Source organism: Anarhichas minor, unplaced genomic scaffold (genome assembly GCF_050575085.1).
Source record: "Anarhichas minor isolate MPS153535 unplaced genomic scaffold, ASM5057508v1 ptg000023l, whole genome shotgun sequence".
Classification (NCBI taxonomy): domain Eukaryota; kingdom Metazoa; phylum Chordata; class Actinopteri; order Perciformes; family Anarhichadidae; genus Anarhichas; species Anarhichas minor.
In genome coordinates, this window is record NW_027466469.1 from 2,700,700 (window position 1) to 2,722,218 (window position 21,519).

Here is a 21,519-nt window from a genome sequence, read left to right on the forward strand (position 1 = left end):
AGTGAACAAGCCTAAACAACTCAACATGTATCTTTTTGCCCATTTAAAAAAAGAAAAGTACAGCCGCCCCGTCAAAGGCGTGCTGCGAGCTGTCTGGCCTTGTCAGTCAATGCTAGCTAGAGTATGCAAAAAGAAGCTATGTATTAGAGACAGTATCTCCTGGATTTCAATGGAACAATCTCTCATTTAAAACTCATTTATCTCTTTTGTTATGCTCATTCAAGGATTTTGACCTCAATGGAAGTAATGTATCCAGAAGACTTTCATTGAGATTCTTATCGGCCACATCACAAAACCCCCGAGAACACAAGTCCTTCATCCCTCTTCGCCCATTCACCGACCTTCCAGGCACCGCCACAATCAGGCCTTTGTGGGCTCGGCTTGTCTGTCATCTCCCTGGTTCTGTTGATATGGGCCTCGTGCTGAGAGCGCGCTCTCCCTCATACACTGCACCAAGCGCCGGCTAATTGAGCTTGTCAAGCCAGAACCTGCTAGCGTGCTGATAAGAAGGTATTTGACCCCTTCGGAGGCCGCTGGTGGTTCTCTATGGAACATATTCCGTTGGTTCATTCTCAGCCAGAGGGTAGACCATAAAAACCATCTCTGTCTATGCTTGTTTTGTTTTTTTATTGCCTCTTATAAAACACCTGGTCTGTTGGTACCGGAACGGTGAGTTGGGCACGTTAATATTAATCTGGCATTCAGACACCATATTGACGGTAGATATTAGGGCGTGGTGGGGCAGATTCTCATGGTGCCAGTTAGATCGGACCTCTGATACACTCATCAAAGGCTGTTGTTGCAGTCTAAGGAAAGAGCCCGTAAAAATCACCACCATGCAGGACTGCAAGTGAGACTCTCCTTACTCTTTGATCGATTGCTTATGCCTCCGGTTAAGGGGGGTTGGCAGAGGTCCACGAATCGAAGGTCTTGGATGGATGCCCTTCCCATTTCCTCATCAAACTTCCAGGCAGCAAAGCAAGACTCACCGTGCCCCTCCTCTATCATCATCTGTGCCAGAACCTGCGGAAATAGTTTTTGCACATCATTTTCCCCAATTTGTTCTGATCTGTTTGCAGCAGCGGATGATCGGGGTTGAGGAAACCCAAACCATTAAGAATACACATGTTCCACAAATGAACTAAAGTCCTGTCTGGCTCTTTCCTGAAAACAATACCTGGTATTTGCAGCCAGGTTGAAACACGTGTAATGATTATTTTGTTTTGCACAAGGCATTTCATCCAGGTCTGCTTCGGATGGGGATTTTAGTCGGAGTGCAACTGACATGACCCCCGCTAGCCTCCCTGGGATAATCCTGCTGCCTCCAGGAACCCAAGACTAATCTGCCAGTCTCCGTTTTTGCAAGCCCTCACTCATTCCAAGCTGCCTTCAATTTCTATAAAACCTTCACAAACATTTGGCCGCCGATTTGTGTTTGTTTACAGTCGAATAGCTCCTCTCTGCCCTCCTCTGTTTTACATTGCTGGTCTGCAGAGGGCACACACAGATATAGTTGTGATGACTCGCATCCCTTCCAGTTTATGAGTAAATACGGTAGCTTTCCCCAGAAGGTAGAGGCGTCTCTTCAACCATTATATTTTTACAATGACCTTTTCAGCACCTCAGCATTACCATCAAAGATGATATGTGCCGGCCTGTATGGATATGTCAGATATGCTGTACAGGAATGTGCCGAGGCGTGCCGAGGGTAGAGCTATGCCTTCAGGCTAGGTGGGTTGCATTAAGGTTATATGCGTATGTGTGTGACATGTATGACGCGTGAATTTTAGTCATACGACTAATCCAGTCTGACTGAGAGTGATTGACATGTCGGCCTCACCAGAGACTCTGCAGCACTTATTAAGTGTGGATTAATGACCCCATCAAGCAGCCGACAAACTCAACAAAGAGCACTTTCCTAAGGTTTACATATACTCTGCTTAAAACCACCAAGCTATTAGCGGGGGTGTGACAAAACAAACAATTCAAACTGTCAAGTAAGTTTACTACGTGAAGTTGTTCATTAAGGGTTTAACTGTAGAATACGTTTAACATCACATTAAGGCTGAAGTGAATCTTTTGGACTGGCAAGAAAAAAAAAAGAGAAAATCCGAAATATACAGAAAAATAAACAGTTGCTTCCTCCCTCCTTCAAATCCCAGTTGGTTAAGTACAGATTACAAACACCTGGTAGAACACGAGGCAACAATTCCCCAGCAGAGAGGGGAACTCACAGAAACTACTGATTAGAAATCAATGCGAAACAGTTGAAGTTGAAAGCATTTTGTCATTTTAAACAACGGCATAGTGCGGCAACTTTAGGTTCACCTCGGAGACTGCTGCTCGTGGTCCTTTGGAACAAAGTACTTTTTCTTTTTTTTTGTTTTGTTTCAATTTTGTAGTAATTTTAAGCCAAACAAAGTGTTTGAAACAGCAGCCGTATCCGGGACAAAACACGTTCTTCCTTGTGATGCAGTTGAGAGTGCAGTTTACTTGTATGGTGATTTTGTAAGAGACATGGTTGCAGGCAGCCTAGACTATAATACAGATCCATGTTTTTATGGTTATCCTTTGATGATTCTTTCATCTGCTCATTTGTAAAGCTCTTTGAATTGCAGTAGCGTATGAATCATGCTACATAAATAAAGTGGCCTTGCACCTGCACTCTCTCTGCTACTATGACACAGCATACCTGGGTATGGCAGGGAAACAAGGGAGATGCATTTTGGCCATTTTGCTACAAGGGCGACGGCATCACCCCCCCCCCCCCCCCCCCCTCATATAACTACAGATACCTCACATCCACACAGTCCAATGACACATTCCTGCTCCTTGTCACTACTTCATCTACACTTAAACTATTGGAAATATGACTTCATGTCAACATCCTCCTTCCTCTCTGGTTTCATTGTTTTAAATGTATTTGCAGTTCCATGAAGCCTGTGAAACTTTATCACGGCGATAAAGTGTCTTCAGCAGTAGAGAATAATGTATGAGTCATGTCAGTGCTAAGTATGAATCAATACCTGGAATGTGTACATGGAGAGGAATGACTGCACTGCACACAAAGCAATATTCTTATAGGGCAGCCATTTTGGCACGAACCATCCTCGGGGGGGGAGTTGGACTCGAGGAAAATATTGGGCAAAACTCAGCAGCAGCCGAGTTGCCAAGGTAACAGAGGGCTTTGCCTACCCCCCCCCCCCCCCCAGCCTTGGCCCTATCCCTCGCCGTGTGAGCTGGGTACTTAATTTCACTGACCCCCTGGGTCTGCGCTGAACAGCCTCCATTGATTAGGACAAATGGAAGGGAGAGCAGCCAGCCAAGCCCCTCCTCTATCAGGGTTAAGGACGTGGTCATAGAGGAGGAGGAGACGCAGAGCGGGCAGATGAATAGCTCAGGGATCCCTTGTTTTAGATGAATCAATGACACATTTAAAGGCTAATTAGTCGATCTATTCACTCACTTTACATTTGCCGGGGCCACCACCTCACTCTGCAGCCATGATTGGGCTATCTAATGTATTCCACCTCTAAATAGCAGCCATTAAAGCCTTCAAATGAATCTCCTCCCAACAATACCAGCCTTTTCAGGCGCAGGTGTAATAGTGAAGCGAAGTAGTATTTGTGTGTGTGTGTGTGTGTGTTTTAATCCCTTCAGGTTGCATCTTTGAGTGTAGATATCGGGTGCAATCCTCTTTTGGTGGTTTAAGTCTTCCGTGGCTTGTCATGGTTTGAATGAGCTTATTATCCATCTGACAAGGAAGCCTGATTCAGGTCACATGATCAGAGAGTTTACACCCGCCTGAGTGGCACACTTTCACCTAGTTTCATTCAGAGCACTTTGCTCGTGCTCACAACATCTGTCGTAGTTGCGGGACAGTTAATAAAACACAAAAGGCTCAAGTTATGAAGTTATAGAAGTTATGTTATTTAAGTAGGAAACCAAGAGGGAACCGAACTCCCAATGTCCAGTTTTAACCAGAAGATACACTTTAATATTTCTTAAGTTTGTGTGCAAACACATTCCAAGCATGCGTGAGTGTTTCTTGGTTGCATGCATGCATGTGAAATTGGCGCATTACAGCTGTCTTGTGGATGGATAACAGAATCCCTGCTGCCTCATTAAATGCTTGTGGTCAGAATATCATCTATTTATTAAAGATATCATCTTTAATAAATAGACTCCAGGGTGAGATGGCCGGAGATATAAAATCCGTCCTGTGAACATGAACTACTCACGCAGTCCAGCTCAGGTTACTGTTTATCTTCTCAGCTCTGTTTGAGGTGTGTGTGTGTGTGTGTGTGTGTGTGTGTGTGTTTGTATACTGTATGTGCATTAGAGGGTTACACAGGGACAATGACAGGATTCAGCACCAGCTGCTCCTCGCAACCCCCCCACACTTCTCCCTTCCTTCCTCCCCTCTGACACCCCCTTTCCTGTGACACCCCGCTTGTCCCTACTGACTGGACAACATGCAGCCCCTTTATGCCACCTGTCCATCAGCCACACTGCACCTTAGGGAGCCTCTGTCGCCGAGCTTGGAGCTGCCGCTTGCTGCCTTTGTTTGGACTCTGGTAGAGACCCCCTTCCTCTCCCTCTCTCCCCCACTCTCTCTCTCACTCTGTCTTGCTCTCTTCTGCTCTCTGTGCTGTCCTTTACAAATACAGACACACACATACAGACAAGTGATTGCCTCCGTCAGCTATTTCCTACATCTGCCTCCAGGCACAAAAGACCCCACCCTGCCTCCACCACCACCCCTCTCCCTGCTTGCGTCTCACCTGTATAGGCCTGGATGCCAGCTGCAAGGGCTGTCGTGTTGGCCGCGAAATGCCGGCTGTTGAACCAGATAGGGAAGATTGAAATCAGCATGAAGCTGATGATTTTTGTACACATTTTTCCAGCAAGCTCCGAAACAGTGAGGGCAACTCTACCGGGTGTGTGTATTTCACGGACTGGGCAGTGTAATTCATCCTGCATTGCTTCCTATCTCTGCTAAGACGAGCTTGTGGATTCCAGACCAACAGCGGGTCACTGGGGTCATCCGTCCTCTCCGTTTCGTCTCGCTTCCCTCCTCCCTCTCTACCTATACCCTCCACCTCGTCTCATCGAGCGCTCTCCAGCCATGCAGCCCCCCCCCCCCCCCTGTCATCAGCAGTCTGAGGCTGTGATCAGGGCTGCGAGGTCCGGGTGCAGCCTGCGGAACGGAGCGGTGAAGCTGCCTCACATGGCAATGGCTCCTGTTGCCCTAGCAACTAGCTGTCCTTGAGAAGAAGAAAAAAAGGGCGCATTCGGGGGTCGGGGAGGCCGAGGCAATGACAGCCCCCCAGTCAAAACTCATGAAGAGTAGAGACACATCGATGTGCGCGTCTAGGAGAGAACGTGCAGCCCTCTGTGCCTTAAAATACATGCATGAATCAAGAGGCTGAGAGAGAGTATGAATGATGTGGAATGTACGTGAGCAACCGTCCACGGGGGGGGAAATTGGATGTTTTTCAAGGGGAAGAACTCATCATTGCACCCTCAGTACAATCTTGCGGTAAGTGGGTGGGTGTTGCCAGGGTTGCTGTGCTATTTGGCGCATCCTGTGGTGCAGCAGGTGATGTGTTTGCGTGAGCGTGAGGGTGGGTGGAGGCTGCACACATTCTTTTGTTCGCCTCAACAATGACAGCTTAACACTCTGACATCGGAGTCTCCTCATTTCCTAACCTGTTTCAATCTCAACACGGTGTACGCCCCTTCAGGCACTGCTGTACATGAAAAGACAGCGTTTCCCACCATGGGAAACATTGTAGCCCTCCGAGCACAATAGCTGACACTCGGTGTCACGTGACAGTGAAAGTTCAGCACCGGTCTCGGCTTTCAGCTCGCTTGCAATGTTAAATAAGGCCAAACTGCCTTTTGTCTGGTGGCGAAGATCTTTTACGTAACAGCATGAAGTCCCACAAAGACGGGGGACATGTTTGGTGGTGGAAGGGTGAACAAGAGGCTGTTATTGTTGAAACAGATTTTAAAACAACATGCGATGTGCTTTAATCAAGCCGTGCTAAATTAGGTCCGCAAGGCAATTAATTCTTAATCGTTACACAAAGTTATTGAGCTGAATTAATTTGAATTAGGCTATTTTGTAACCACTGAACACCACGCATACGTCTGCTAATTCCGACCCTTATGCAAGCGGCCACAGAATTGCGACTGAATTAATTACCCCCTCTGAGGACAGAGCCTCATTTGGAGGCCAGATTAGGCAGGACCATGCCATAATTTCAAATTCATTAATTTACATTTTGCCCGGCTCCGGTAACGATCTGTCATCACAAATAATGGAATACAGTGTAGCTAGTCCCCAACGCGCTGCGGTTCCCGAAGGTTGACAAGGCGTCTCAAATGGAGATTAATCCCGACAAAGAGACCTGCCTCCTGCCACACCCCGGCCATCTGCAGCCCGGTGTACGGAAAGGGGGTCCGCCGGCAACCTGATTGGACCCCCACATCCTCTGGAGAGCAAGCTGTCAAGTGGTCGGCCCGCACCAAATGACCCTTTCCGCTTTATTCCCCACTACCGCCCACCGGCCTCGTCCATGTTCCTGCCCTGTGCGTGTATGTGTTGGCTCAGAAGCCTGTAATTTCACCATTCCACATTACTGCCCCCCCCCCCCCCCCCTCCCCCCTTTGTGCTGGAAAAGAAGAAGAAAAAAGGGAGCGCAGTGAAAATTCCAGAGGTTATTACTGTGCTGCATGCATGGCTCCAGTGATGCTCTCCTTTCATCTCCGTTTCCTCCTCTATTGACAGATGGTAGTTATCAGACAGTATGGAAATACTGTGGTTAAGATAGTTTTCACTGATTCTTTTTTCTTTGGTATTTATGACCTGATGATCATCACGAGAGCGCTGTGGTCTTGAACAGAGGGCCGCTCTGCCAGCGTTGTTTGAATCAAGAGGGTAACGTTTGCCACATGGGAGGAATGACGCACTATCTCCGGGCAGCGAGAGTGTTCGGGTGGCGCGGCCGCTCGCTGCGCGTATGCCTGCTTCAATGTACTGTAACGCACCAGAGTGCTGACGTATGACTACGGGGATTAACTGATTACTCGATCAACAGCACATTAATTGCCTTAATCGCTTCAGGCATTTATCAAGCAGACATGCCAAACGTACACCACCTGCAGCTCCTCAAATGTGAAAATTTTTTTTCTGTTTCAAATCATTTGAAACTGAATCTTTTGGGAGTTTTGGACTGTTGGACAAGCAGTTTGAAGACTCGCTTAGCTTTGGGAAACTCTAATCGCCGTTTCAATCTCAATCTAACAACAATAGTGAATATAAATATGGTTGCTTGCAGCCTGAGTTGCATACATGTGCTTTTTGTTTGCCCCGTTGCTCGCTGGTGTTATTTACGGCCAGCGTTAAGGAGATAAGAAGGAATAAGGTCAGTTAGTGGGAAATTAATTTACACCAGTTGTTACATGACTAATATTTCCCTTACAGAGTATTTTTAGCCGCTACTGCTCCACACTTCTCGTTGTCCTTGTAAATACCAAAGCTTGTATATGTGCCACGTATATGAGCTTAAGCCTCTGCTGTATGAGCTGAAATTGTCCTCTGGCCAGCAGCCAGATGGGGTTTATTTGCAGCCTCCTCCTTTATGGTGCTTATTTATGTGTTGATGTACCTGTATCGGAAGAAGATGGAATTAAATGAGCTCTAGGTGCCAGCGTGTGACGTGTGCAGTGCAATGTGTTTTCGGGCGTGTGCACAGTGTGCGCGTCTTGTTTGTGTGTTTGCTGTGAGCCTGAGCCCTCCCGAGGACCCTGCGCCCTCGGAGCTCATTTCCCAGGTGTCCCACATTTCCGGCTAATCCGCTGCTCACTTTGGCTCCTAATCTGTCTCGGAGGAGCCTGCTGGGGGCGGATTTGGGGGGAGGGGGGGGGGGGGATGTGAGCTCTGGGACGACTGCAGAAGAGATGCAGCTTAGAGCAGAAAATGCTGAGGGACACCGAGGGAAAAGTCACCTCCCCGATCATCTCCCTGTCCCTCCACACAAGTCCCTTACCGTACACCAACACGCGTTCACACAGTGACGCACGTCTGGGTCAGTAAGTGTGTGTGTGTGTGTGTGGAAAGCTGACTTCTGGGCGAGTCCGGCAGTCTTTCAGAATTGATTTTGGGCATTTTTCCCAGCTTGAAGTCGGAGATTGGCCACTAAAGTTAATGGAGTAAAGAATGGAAACTAATCATTAAGTATCTGCAGTGTTTTTCCTTTCATTGGGTAAGATCGTGAAAGTGGCTGGGTCCTTTTTTTTTAGTTACTTATTAAAGTGATCTGGTAATGCAGTGCTGCGTCTCAGTTACAAATGTCGAACATTTCCTAGAAAAGAACCACTTTAATGACCCCGGGTTCTCCTTGAGTCTGAGAGGAGCCCGATTTACACCTTGTAGGTCATCACTGGTCACCCTCGCTCGCTGGCACTGTCCTGGCTTACAGCGCGGGAGGAGCCACACTAGAGTCCCAGACCTGTTAATTGCACCAGACATGGAAACCTAGAGGGAGAAATTAATATCTCATTTGTGTGCCCGTGTATTGTGCGGGGTGAAGCAAATGCCAGTTGTCTAATAGCTTTCACACAAGCCTGATTGAATTAGATGGCGAGGAGGACCGCGGTCCTAATTGAATTGCGGGGACACTGTGTTGCAAACAGTGCTAGCTTGTGTTCCCTATGGAAGTGCTGAGGCAGATGGGGGGGGGGGGGGGGGGTGCACACATACAACTCGTGGCTGCTCTCCTCTGGTTAATCTGTGACCATGACCGTTTCACAAGGTTACGCTCTACTTAGATGTGACCGGCTCAAAGGCTGGGGGTGTGTAGTTGTGGTGGCGTATGGCGGAGGTAAATCGACAGCAACTACAAAAAGCTAACAGGTTGTCTCAATCTGATTTATCTCCCCCCCCCCCCCCGAGGAACAGCGGTCCATCTCGTAAAAGAAATGCATCGCGTCACGATAGCCTCTGATCCGTCCCCGCGGTGGTTAGTATAAATAACTTTTAACAGGCGGCACCAAAGGAAATAGAGGCCCGAACTTGTACGCTGTAGCGGCCTCTTTGGTCACAATGGAATACAGGGAAACACCCAGCATCCGCACACACACGCACACACACACACACACACACACACGATCCCTCTGACGCTGGCCATTTTCACCGCTTTCAGCACTTTTTCCTGCTGTGCTCACAAAACCTAGCACCTCTGATTTTTTTTTTTTTTTTTTGTACCCCTCCAGCCTTTTCTCTTTCACACCACACTCCCACACACACACACACACACACACACACACACACACACACACACACCTTGCCCGTCTTTGTCTCCCTTGGCTCTTCTGTAATGATGTGTTCATTTAATAGTTTTGGGGGGAGGGCAGGTTTGATCATGGGGTTGTTGTTGCTGTGATGCCCCAGACTGCTGGACAAAGAGTCTCTTTGTCGGGCGGTGTAGATGCAGATGGTGGGTGAAAGAGACTGGATGAGTGTTGGGCTGTTTTTTTTGGGAGGGGAGGGGGGGTTCTGCCCCTTTTCCTCAATAGGTGTGGCCTCAGGCTGGATTACCTGGTATCAGCCGGCTGATTGTCTGGTTGTGCTCGCACAGCGTCCAAAACTGCCCAGGCAGCCATGATGGAAATGTCAAATGCCCAGTCTTTGTTTGCCCTCGCTCTGTGTGTTATTTGTGTGCGTGTGACTGCTGATTTTGGTCAGAGGAGCCAGAATCACAGGGAGTGTTTCCAGTAGCTGGTCACATCGGGAAAAAAAAGAAGAAAAAAACCTCCCTGCTTCTCTCTCTGTCTCTCTGTCTCTCTGTCTCTTTCATCTGTCTCTTTGTGCGCTCCTCTTCTCTTCACACACACACACACACACATAAATAGCACACAGTCGCACTTGCTTTGCAGGATTCAGATGTTTTTTTAAGCTGCAGGTCTCGTCTTCGACGTGCTATAAATCTCTCCGGCAGTAATATTCAGGAAACCTTTGAAACAACCAGCAAATTACCTGCTGTAAAAGCTGACTAGCACCCTTGCGCAGCGACTCGCCTCTCGCGGTACTATTTTTATTCAGCGAGTCTAGTTAAACCTCTAATTAAAGCTTTTATGTCACTGTATATTATTAAAAGTCGTAAACATTAGACAGACACAAGCAGCTGGGGCTTTGGAATGTGCGAGGTGATATTCAGATTGAGTTGAAGGTGTTAGATTAAAGTAATGGTTCTTAAACGATCAAAAAAACATTGGGAGCAAACCCGACTCGCCGCGCGAGGCTGAAGTTTTCATTCGTTTTCCAAATATGACATTTAAGAGTGAATATGCCTGCAGTGTCTCTGGAACCTATTTGAGGTGATCTGGACCTTTTGACACGACTACCACTAAATTGATTGTGAAGTCTTTATAAATTCTCTTTCTGTGAGGCATTTGTTCTTGACCTATTGCCACATTTCATTGTTTGTCCCAGTATCCACGTCTTTAGTCCCCAGAGATGGTGGCACGTTTGTTTGATGATATTAATGTTATTAATAGCAGCGCGTGTGTTTGTGCGTTTTTATATTTCAAGTATGAGAAGCAGGAACAACAGAGGAGCTGTTGCCAATGAATATTCGTGCCGTAATTAACTCTTCTTGCCAGAAGGATTTCTGACGTTAGAGGAAACATCCAAAAAAAAACAGCACTCAGCTCTCGCATGTTGAGCAAGACTGCCAGGATGGTGATCAAACAGCTCAACAGCAGCAATCTGGGCAGGCAGGGAGGTAGGGAATTAGAGCTCTGATCTGTTTTTTTAATCACTGCTCTCCACATCCGACACCAGACAACTTTGCAACTCTTAAAATCTGTCATCTGGGGTTATGAAGTGGAAATCCCCCAAATATTTCCCCAAAAGTAATGACCGTGGCCGGGCAGAGAGGGCATGCCAAGACGTATATAGGATCCTGTTGAACCGGATGGTTTTCACAAATACCTTTTGTTGTTTTATCTTCGTGAGGTTCCAGAAAGCTTTGTCACAAAGGGAAACGCCTCGAATGCCATAAATCCCTCGGAGCTTTGAAAAGCTGAATGATAATGCTGTTTACTTCTCTCTAAGGAACTCTGTACTCGATACTGTGAGCACAACTCATGTTGGACAAAACAAACCACCAAGTACTAATAGAACAATGGAGAGATATCGGTGGGATTCACCACTTTCCATTATTTATTGAATTTTGCACGTATGAGCAGCATTTACAAAGCGTAGTAAAAGTGAAAGTAGTAAAAGATTGTCCAAATGTGGCACCAAGCGTTCAACAATCCCATTCGATATAAAACAACTATTTTTATTTCTTGATTCATTTTTACACGAAATTAATCGTAGTAGACAATAAATGTGCGTCTTGGGATGTTCTAGTTCGTGGTGGAAAAATGTTCTCATTGTGCCCTCCAACAATTACCACAGCATGTTTCAATACAACCACTGCGGTAGCAAGGCATCGTGGGGCTTTATAGGCGCTTATCAATGTTATTCATTCCTTTTCCTCCCCACGCAGAGTTTGAAGTGACTGCTGTGTTGTTGTGCACGGTCTGCCTACTGTTTGCAGCACATACATCCACTGTGGGCACAGGAACACGCCGAATTCCTCCGCTGCAAAAAACAAAAACAAAACCTCTCCCAAACACAGCCACTCTCCGCCTCACCCCTCTCGTCTCTTTGTTCCCATCTTTACACTTCTCCCCTCCCCTCACCACGTCTTTATGCTGCCTCCTCGCACTCCCACAGACCTCACTGCGCCGCAGAGGTCCGATCGGAGCTGTTGCCTGGGCCTCTTTCACAGACCCCCGTTGACGGGCACTGTGAATGTCCAGGCCTCATGTTTCGCTCTGCGCCCAAAACCTTTTGCTCCATCAATCATGGGAGAAGAAAAACATGTCAAAGCGAATACTTAGTGAGGTGATCTGTAAGATTACTTTAGTTTTATTTCAGAATAACTCTTTCTGCCACTGACGACGACGTTTTTTCCCCAAAATGAGTCGATTAGTTGTTTGGTCCGTGAAATGTCAGAAAATGGTGAAAAATAACATCATCAAATTTTCTTGTTCAGTCCACAGCTCGAAGGTTACTGTTACAGACGAGAGAAGGCACCAGCAAACACATTTAAGAAGGAAAAATGACTCAAACCGATTCATCTATTATCAAAATAGTTGGCCATTCATTTGATAATCGAACACTAATCGATAAATCTGCAGCTGTAGACATTTGTGATGATATAACAGAGATAGCAGATGCACACCTTTATGTGTTGCATGAATAGAAGTAACATTTCAGAGCACACAACTGCAGATATGTCATCTCTTCTTTTCCTTGTGCTGAAGTCAAAGATGTTTGATATAATGTGCCTTTAATGAAAACTAACCAAACTACATTAGTGAAGCTGTTCTTAACAAACCCACTCTCCAGTAGTATCACATTGACCCACTGCATAGAAAGACAGCTGGACTAATGGAATTTACAAAACTGCAGAAACATATCGGCTCATTGCTTTCTTTAAAAAGAGAGTGTGTGCACAGCTTTGGGATCATTGTAATGGATAGATTTAGAAGGTGATGGCGCTGAGTCATGTGCTTTGAGTTACAAAGGGGGAAAAAGAGCATTAATCCCTGGCCTGTAGTTCAGTGATGTGTCCGTCTAATATAAACATTGGGATTGGACCTGGATTAATTCTGCTTTGTGATTTGGCCTCCTTTAAATGGGAGTTGCAGCTGCAGATGTTTCCATATTCCAGATGCTACAGTTAAGTTGTAATTGCCTGTGCAGCCTCAGAATGAAATAGTGTCTGTGTTTTTATTACTTTACGATGTAGAACACTGCGGTCATAGTAAGTTTTTAGAAATGTACAGAAAATGGGGGGGGGGGGGGGGGGGGGGGTGACGGGACGGGACTGTTCCCACAATTCTCTAAATCTGCTTAAAAATATATTCCTATGAAGCTACCAGCTTTAACTTAATAAACATAATAGAAATGTATTTGGAGAAGTACCATAAAATCATGGGAGAGTGGCTCCATTTTGTTTCCTTTTATTGAACGCAATACACTCCACTGTTACTGAAGAAAAACAACAGACCTGAGGGGTTTTATTCTCAGATATACGCAGTGGGTCCCGTGTGTGAATGTTTCGTGTTACTGTACTTCCAACACCTTTTATCGGTGCGGGGCAGGTGTGTAAGCCGCGTTACCTCGGGCAAAACCATAGCTGCTTTGGCCCAAGATGGATAAAATTTAAAAAAAGCTCTTGACATGGTGCAGGTGCAAATGCTGAAAAACAGTTACTTCTTTGGCAGTGAAGGTTGAGGCGGTATGTGACTCAGGAGAAGATGAGGGGATTTCACGCACAGCTAAGCTAGTTTGTTTATCGCTGCACTGATGGACGCTCATGGCAGACGTACAAACAGGTTCTCCTCATACACAGCCCGCGACTCCCCCACACGCTGGCAGATGCATGTACAGCATTTAATGGCAGCTGCGGCGTGTCTCTAGCATGAATGTAACTTCCCTCCCAGGTTTCCACAGTTGCCTTTAAAAGGGCTCTTAACAGAATGAAGGGTACATCGAGATATCTCCAGCAAGTGGAGCATGGTGAATAATTCACAGCAAACTGACAACATGTTGCCACGTCGCAGAGTTGCCTCACATGCAAGGCTTCACTGCTGTGTATTTATATGACGGCCTGCGCTGATGTACATGTTGGACATGTCACCAGGAAAAATGAAATAATGGAAAGAATGTCAAACTTTACATTTCTCGTGCTTTTCTCATACAGTGTGAATACACACAAGTTACCACATTTAACCTGCTGACTGTTTATGTTTATTTTCCCATTTTCCACTAGAGAATGAGCCTTTTTATTATTCCTCATAAATGAGTAATTCATCAGTTAATTGACAGACAGCTCAACAGAAAATGTCTCAGTTTTTTATTTTGTATAAATTCAATATATTTGGGTTTTGGATTGTTGCTCAAATAACAAGGAATTTAGAGACGTCTCCTCGGGTTCTCACTTATTTTCTCAAATAAATTATTCGTCGATTGTCTTTTCTGAAGGAAAATAATGTCCTGATGAAGACAGGAGGGCGATTAATCAGAAAAGAAACAGCAGTTGAAGCCCTGATACCTTTACATTGTATTGTGCAGCTGCTGTCGTGCTATGAATTATGTTGTTTGTTTTTGATTTGATTGCAATCTGACGCTGACATTCTCGTGGTTGACCTCATAGCATCTTATATCCTCACACAGCACCCTTTACGTTGCCTTGGTACTTAACCATCCCTCCATTTCATAAGACTTTGTCCACTGAGCTCCACTTCTCTGGAACAATCTCCCGCTGCACAAAGGTGATACTTTGAAAACACTGCTTTCTGTTCACAATGACAATGCTACCCCAATACAGACAGAGCTCATACAGTATCTGTTTAAAAAGATGAACTAACCTCATCCTTGTTGTCATGTTAGCATTACTTTCTGTGTATGTGTGCGTGTACTTTTATATGTAATATCATTTGTTTTATTTCCCTACTGAGTTGTTCAGTGTACAGAGACTCTCTGGGGGATGGGCACTTAAAATAAACAGAAGATCATATGTAGAAATTCATTGACATTCTCTGTGCTTTATTCAGAATTCTCACGCGTGTCCTCCTCTTTCTTTCAGCCTGTCCGTCGGGCTTTTTCAAGCCGACTCAGAAAGACGAACCCTGCATGCAGTGTCCCATCAACAGCCGCACCACCAGCGAAGGCGCCATGAACTGCGTCTGCCGCAACGGATTCTACCGCACCGACTCAGATCCTCTCCAGATGCCGTGCACAAGTACGTAGTAGCGCTCAGGCTCTTAAGTGTGAACTTTAACTTGCACTTCGAAGAAAATAGAAATACAACCCACAAAGTACACGGACATGAATACGTACCCACAAAGTCTTTGATTTCAAATATGAACTTCTTTTGGCACATACACATTTCACACCCGCAAGCAGAAGAGGCCCCGGAGATCAAAGGACAGTGGTAGTCTGTGTAACTCCAAACAGAGAAATCCTGTCAGAGATGTCCCTCACACGAACGCGACGCTGACATGCCCATAGTGTGGCTGTCCACAGATCCGACCCGACACACAGGGCTCGGCTGCCCCTCCTCAACATCACACAGCCCGCGCTCCCAGCCAGACCAGAGGTTACTGGGCCAGGGCGCGTTGTTCTGTGAGGGGGCAGCCTCGCCGAATGAGCCCGGCCGAGAAGCTCTCTTGTCATGCCAATGAAGCTGTTTGAATTTGAATTTGAATTTGAGGCTGACACCGAAGTTCAGAGAGAGAGAGAGAGAGAGAGAGAGAGGCGGAAGGATAGACCAAAGCAAAAGTGAGTGAAGGGGGAGGGGGGGGGGGGGGGGGGGGTGAAGCATGAGGGAAAAGGAATGAAGGAGAAGCAATTTGAGAGGGATGGAGAGGGGATGTGTGTATGTGAGAAAGACAAAAGGATCAGTGCATAGAGTGTGGTCTTACTAAAACAAAACAGGGGTGAGTGAGAGAGAGAGAAAAAAAAGCTCCTTTCAACGTTTGGGTCGTGTTTTTTCCCTCACTCTCCCTCTCTGCCTGTTGAAAGGGAGTGAGGAGGGAAAAGATTTGATGGTCTCCAACAAAGGAGATTTGCATAAGCCTGGCTCTGGGAGTCGAGCAGCTGTTGTGAATGAGAAAGCAGCAGCGTCACGTCACTGGTATTAAGCGCAGCAGGGCCCAGGCCTGATTAAAGCAAGGGAATGGGCCCATCAGAGCCCGCCAGCTCATGGGGGGCCAGCTCATCCCCCCATGAAGGAGATGCCAAGGAGGAGTTATGTTTCCATGTATGGGAGACACCAAGAAGGGCACTCTAAACGGGCCTCCTTTCCAGAGCCGGAGATCTGTTAATTGCTGCCAATTAAAGAGGAGGTTAACTAAGAAGTGATCGATTCAGATTTCGGATGTGGTGGGCGGAGTGGAGCTGTTTATCCCATTAGTCCTGGAGGCTACGACTTCCATAATTAGGCGCACATGGTCTGTAAAGGATAAACACTTCTCATTGTTTGTTTGTTGGGCCCGTCACTCAACATGCTGCACCATGTGGGAAGTTTCCACTCTGCAATGCCTACAGCCGCTCAGAATGGTTCTCAGTGGGAGAAACGCTAGGTTCCCCTCCGCTGCAGTAACTCTACACGACGCTCCATGAGAAGGCTGTCAGGAGTAGATGCTAAGAAAACAGAGTGACACCAGCGTGGAGAATGAGAGAGTGTGAACGGGGCGTCCCGAGGGAAGCTCACACGTCTGTAAGAAGCCTTTTAGCGAGCGTGTGGAGTTTCTCTTTACCTGTGTAATTTGAGTAGAGGTGGCAATCATGCCCGCTCTGTCATTAAGTACGCAACACAGCGTCATGTAGTTGATGCTTCCTTTATATACACATTTAAAGCAGCTTTAATCTAAGTGTATAACTTAACAATAGATCACATGACTGCGACTATGTGATAGGGGGTCCCTTGTAGTGACGAACCCACAAGGGAATTATCAAATTGACCAAGGAGCTTACTTCCCAAAGTATCTGTGTACCGTTTGAATCACTCAAGAGCTAACTGCAGAACGTCTCTTGTGTCTTTCCAGCCGTCCCCTCAGCTCCACAGACCGTCATCTCCAGCGTGAACGAAACCTCCGTGATGCTGGAGTGGATGCCTCCCCGGGACTCGGGGGGCCGCGAGGACGTCGTCTTCAACATCATCTGCAAGAGCTGCGGCGGCGGCCGGGGAGGCTGCACCCGCTGTGGGGACAACGTTCAGTTTCTGCCCCGTCAGCTGGGCCTGATAGAACCCCGGGTCTACATCAGCGACCTGTTGGCCCACACGCAGTACACGTTTGAGGTGCAGGCTGTCAACGGGGTGTCAGACCAGAGCCCCTACTCCCCTCAGTACGCCTCAGTCAACATCACCACTAACCAGGCTGGTAAGTGGGCCCATCTGTCTTTTTCTACACTTTATGTTCCCCATGTGGTCTCCTCTCCTCCTCTCCTCTTCTCCTCTCTCTCGTTTTTTTCCCATATCTATTTCTGTGTTGCTCCTCTGCCGCTGATGCCCCTCTTCATCTCACTCGTTCCTCTCTGAGCACATAATGCACAGCGCATAGACCTCCGCTGAGTTGGCTTCTCTCCTCTCCTGCATGGTGATGTATGCAGATTGAGGGCTCTAAAATGGGAGGCAGAGTGCCGCTGATGATGTGACAGACAGAATGTGATGGCCTGCTGGTCTCAACAGAGTGACCTCATCACACAGGCTAGGTGCTGCCTCTCCTCCACTTCATCTGCTGTTCAGTGATTACAGCTCCATTTCCATCCACCTACTTGATTGTACAATAGTGCTACAGTGCATTAGGAGATTTAAAAACATAAGCATAGTATATATAGGTATATGCAGGGTATGCGCTGCCTTGTAAAGTAAACACTACTTTAAAGAAGCTAGTGTTCCAGTTTGTTCCGAGTTATAATGGAAACCAGCTCCTTTTTTAATCTGCAGGATCTTCAAGAAATACAACTCAAAATCTCCTTCGATATTTCTTCTACAACTTTCGGAGCTTTGCATTCTTTCCACCATGTGACCGCGGTCGAAGTCGGCCACATCTCTAATTATTTCACAGAGGCAGCGGCATTGATTTGCTCTTTAATTGTCTCTATGAAACGCATCATTTGGCGTGCCAAGCTTTTCTTCCCAAGCGCTGATGAGCGGGGGTGGGATGGGGGTGGGGGGCTTTATCTTTGCACTGGCTTTGCATCCCATTAGCGACGTACGTAAGTGCCTGTCATGTCGCATCATCCATTCCCCTCCACTGAGGGCAGACTGCTACGACTGAGCTACCTAAAGGAACTGTTGCTGTGGTTTCGTTGCAGCGTACATGTTGGGTTTGGTTTTACTACACTCTCCCTCTCTCATTACTTTCCTCTGGAATTGCCAGATGTCCAGATGCCTACATACAAGCCGTCAAATGGAAAGGGTATACAAGTTGGATGACAACATTTAAGAGGAGGTTTCTACACTTAAAATGACCCATTGTTGCAAACTTCAATGTTTACGGAAATGTGTGTGTGTAAGAGCTCCATAAAGCACTCGTTTACAATGCCGGAGCTCCAAGTCGCGCTAGAATGGAGGGCCTTTATTCAAACGGCGACCTCTTTTTATTGTCTGTTTTGATTTGAGTCACTGGTGTGGTGGGTTAATGAGGGCCTGTGAGTGCAGTTAAGCGTTGTAATGAGGCCCCTGCCCCGCTCTTTCTCGCTGGGCCACAATAAGTCTGCCACCCCAACCCTTTGGCTTCTCCTGCTTCCCCCTGCCGTGGGGTCCTGGCGGAAATTGGGGGGCTCTGCGCCCTCTCCACTGAAGTGCCCGTCACTTTGGATTAGGCAGCGAGGGCTCCCGTCAGAGGGAGCTGTGAAAAGAACTCAACTCTTGCCTGCACCCACTCCGCCGTCCCACCTTCCCCCCCCCCCCCCCCCATCACCCCGCGAAACCAGGCTCACCCCTGGGACACGGCATTGCAGTTTGGCGGGGCTGGGGTCATGGGGACCAGGAGCCCATAATTGCATCTGGTTTGTTAGGCTTGGAGGTTACATAAACATCATGTCACCACTAATTACCTCAGGCAGTTCTGTGCCTCGCTCTTACACTGAGAGTGAGTTAGATGAAGTAAAAAATACAAAGTAAAACAGAAAGTGTTTGAAATGCTGTATGTTGTGTTAATCAATCCCTCAGTAGGCTGTGGCCAGAGGCTGAAGCGCTCCATGAAAGCAACGAATAAACACGTGAATAGAAAGTAAGTCCCACATCTTATGTGGACGTCCGTCCTCAGCTATGACTCGTTGGTGTGCAGGAGGGGGGAGGGGAGGGGGGGGGGGTGCGAGACGGGAGCAGAACTTCTCACTCGCCACCATACCCAATCAAGCACCCACCACACTCTATTACCCACAGGGCTTATCCTCCCACTCCGTAGGTGGCTGCCGACAATTCCTCTGCGATAAAAGGACGTGATTGCCCTGGAAAGTGCGGCGCTTGATTACACACTGTAGTGCCACACAAAGGCAGATGCCGCGCTGAATGGCGCTCCAGCCCGTTTTATAAGCATATGACTAACTCCCCAAAGCTTGTGCTGTGTTGATTATGTAGAAGCCTTGAAATGCCCCTCCAAGCCTTTTTTATATATATATATAATAATGAGTCACAAGTAAGCCTTTGGCTTTGAGCTGTCTATAAAATGTTTCTCTTTGCATGATATTTAATGAGCGGAGGGTGCTTTCTGTTAGGGACTGAGGGTGATAACCATAGGGTGTGTGTGTGTGTGTGTGTGTGTGTGTGTGTGTGTGTGTGTGTGTGTCTAGGTATTGCAATGATTTAACTGGTCTGACAGGTGAGAGAGTGGTGACTCAACACAAGTGTCACAAACAGTAGGCGTGTGGTCACACTACAGAGGAGGGGGCACATTTAAATATATTATTGCAGCGATGCATTACAAACGTGTGTCTAAAAATGTTCTTCAGCTCAGTGGCTTCATGGTGATCATTTAGGAACGATCCTATTTAAAGTATTAAACAACATTGCAACGGACATTTAATGAAAAAGTCGCCACATTACAGCCTCGGAACTCCTGTCAAGGTGACTCACTGTCGAGTGAGGCTCTTGTCTAGCAGCGTGTTCAGGTCTGGTCATTGAAACAGCGTAGAGTACCCCTCTCTGTGCTTGAAGAGCCTGAAACACCTACGTCATCTCAGAGCACACATTCGCCCCTTTCTAACCACTTTACCTTTTCAACCCAATTCCTGCGATGTCCTCCCTCGTTCTCCCCGTCCCCTAACCTTAGTCGTCCTGCAGTGCATTCGTTATTAATGTATGAAGACCACATTCCCACCCAGAGGTTTAATCCAACCTCTCTGACAGATGAGCGGCAGTATGTGATTTTGTCTTCACACAGTCTGAGACACGTGGCTGGATGGACAGCCTACAAACACACACAAGAACGCACAAGTTCTATGTAAGGTCCTTCCCGAGGTCTTTGTACACCGGAGTGCTAGGAAATAACGCCGCCACGATATACAATACAATACTAGAGGGAGAGTCTGTAACCACACCTGCATTCATACAATCATTTTATTTGAGTTAAATTGGAGTACAGTTTCGATACATTGAGGTACTTTGTGTTACTTTTGTGAAATGTAATTTAAAATTGTCAAGATTTACATCTCGACTTCATTCGTCAAGTTGCAGCTCAGATATTCTGATTCTCTCCGTCTCATCTCTTCACTCTAAACGGCGCAAACATTTGCAAGCTAGCATTTCTTTTGTCACTCGGTTCAGTTCTATATGTAACAGTTACACCTGACCTATATGGTTTGCAAATATTTAGTAAGATCTAATCTCTGTATAAAAACTAGCTTGTGTGGTGGAAGCAGTTTTAATGAGGTCATGTGTGAAACACTGAGTAAACACTTATGTTAGAATAAGCTTAGATGCTAATTGTGTTTATCGCTAAATATCATTCATGTGTACATATATGAAGGCAGTAGAGTCTATTTAAGACTTTTAGTTTTTTATAGATTACAAAATAACTAATTTAAGTCTGTTGCTTTAAATGAAGAAGACAAACACATACTAGCTAACTCATAGCGGGACTGCCAGTTATTTGCTAGCTTACTCCGGAGCTGCTGTATAATCAATTTCAGTGCACAGAGGTGAGATAATTCTGAATTGCACAACAGATGAGTTAGATCTCTCTATATGCTCATGCCATATTGCATTCTGTAGTGGTCGGGTGTATTCGATTCCAGAGGACGGATCTGTGGAGGCATTTCATTAACTCAAGGTGAGTCTGCTGCTAATGCCGTCGAGAAGCAGACGGACTGAATTGGTTTCTTATCAACTGAACTGGCCAATTGTGGAAGTGAACCGCATTACTCATAGGGTGCGCGCGGTGGAGTCGGATGCGGCCCTTTTCATGTGGTCGACGGGGGGGGGGGGGGATTTATGACTTAATTACCGGCCAAATTGCCCAGGTCCAGAGTAACCAGGCCTACCGGGGGCTCTGCCGCTCCACCGGGCCGTGGTGCCGAGCCAGGTGGGACTGCCAGAATGTGTCCACACACCAGCCAGCCAAATGTGGCTACTACACTGTTGACTTCAGGCCAGTGTCACCGGTTGAAAAAAGAGCAGATTATTATGTGGTGCAATGGCACATTCATGGCAACGAATACAGGGGCGAAAATATCGACCCATAGAAAGAGCTGTTCCCTGTACTACAGCCTAAGAAAGGCATCCACTTAAAACAAGTGCATTCTCTCATTACATGAAGCCATTGGTAAAAGATCATTATGGAAAAAGATGAATTTGACCTATTGTGAGTGAATATATATATAGACTTTTGAAATAAAGCGACATGAACAAACTCAATGGTACAGCAGCATTCAGCTCT

General features: G+C 46.7%; 1 protein-coding gene across 3 annotated transcripts in view; it reads left to right on the forward strand.

Annotated features, from left to right (window-relative positions):
- ephb2b (eph receptor B2b) overlaps window positions 1–21,519 on the forward strand; it is a 68,509-nt gene that overhangs the window by 23,623 nt on the left and 23,367 nt on the right. For all 3 annotated transcript variants that reach the window (XM_076096983.1, XM_076096984.1, XM_076096985.1), the window contains exons 3-4: window positions 14,718–14,873; window positions 16,681–17,016. In XM_076096983.1, the coding sequence (XP_075953098.1) occupies window positions 14,718–14,873; window positions 16,681–17,016 (492 nt within the window). The remainder of the gene's footprint in view (window positions 1–14,717; window positions 14,874–16,680; window positions 17,017–21,519) is intronic.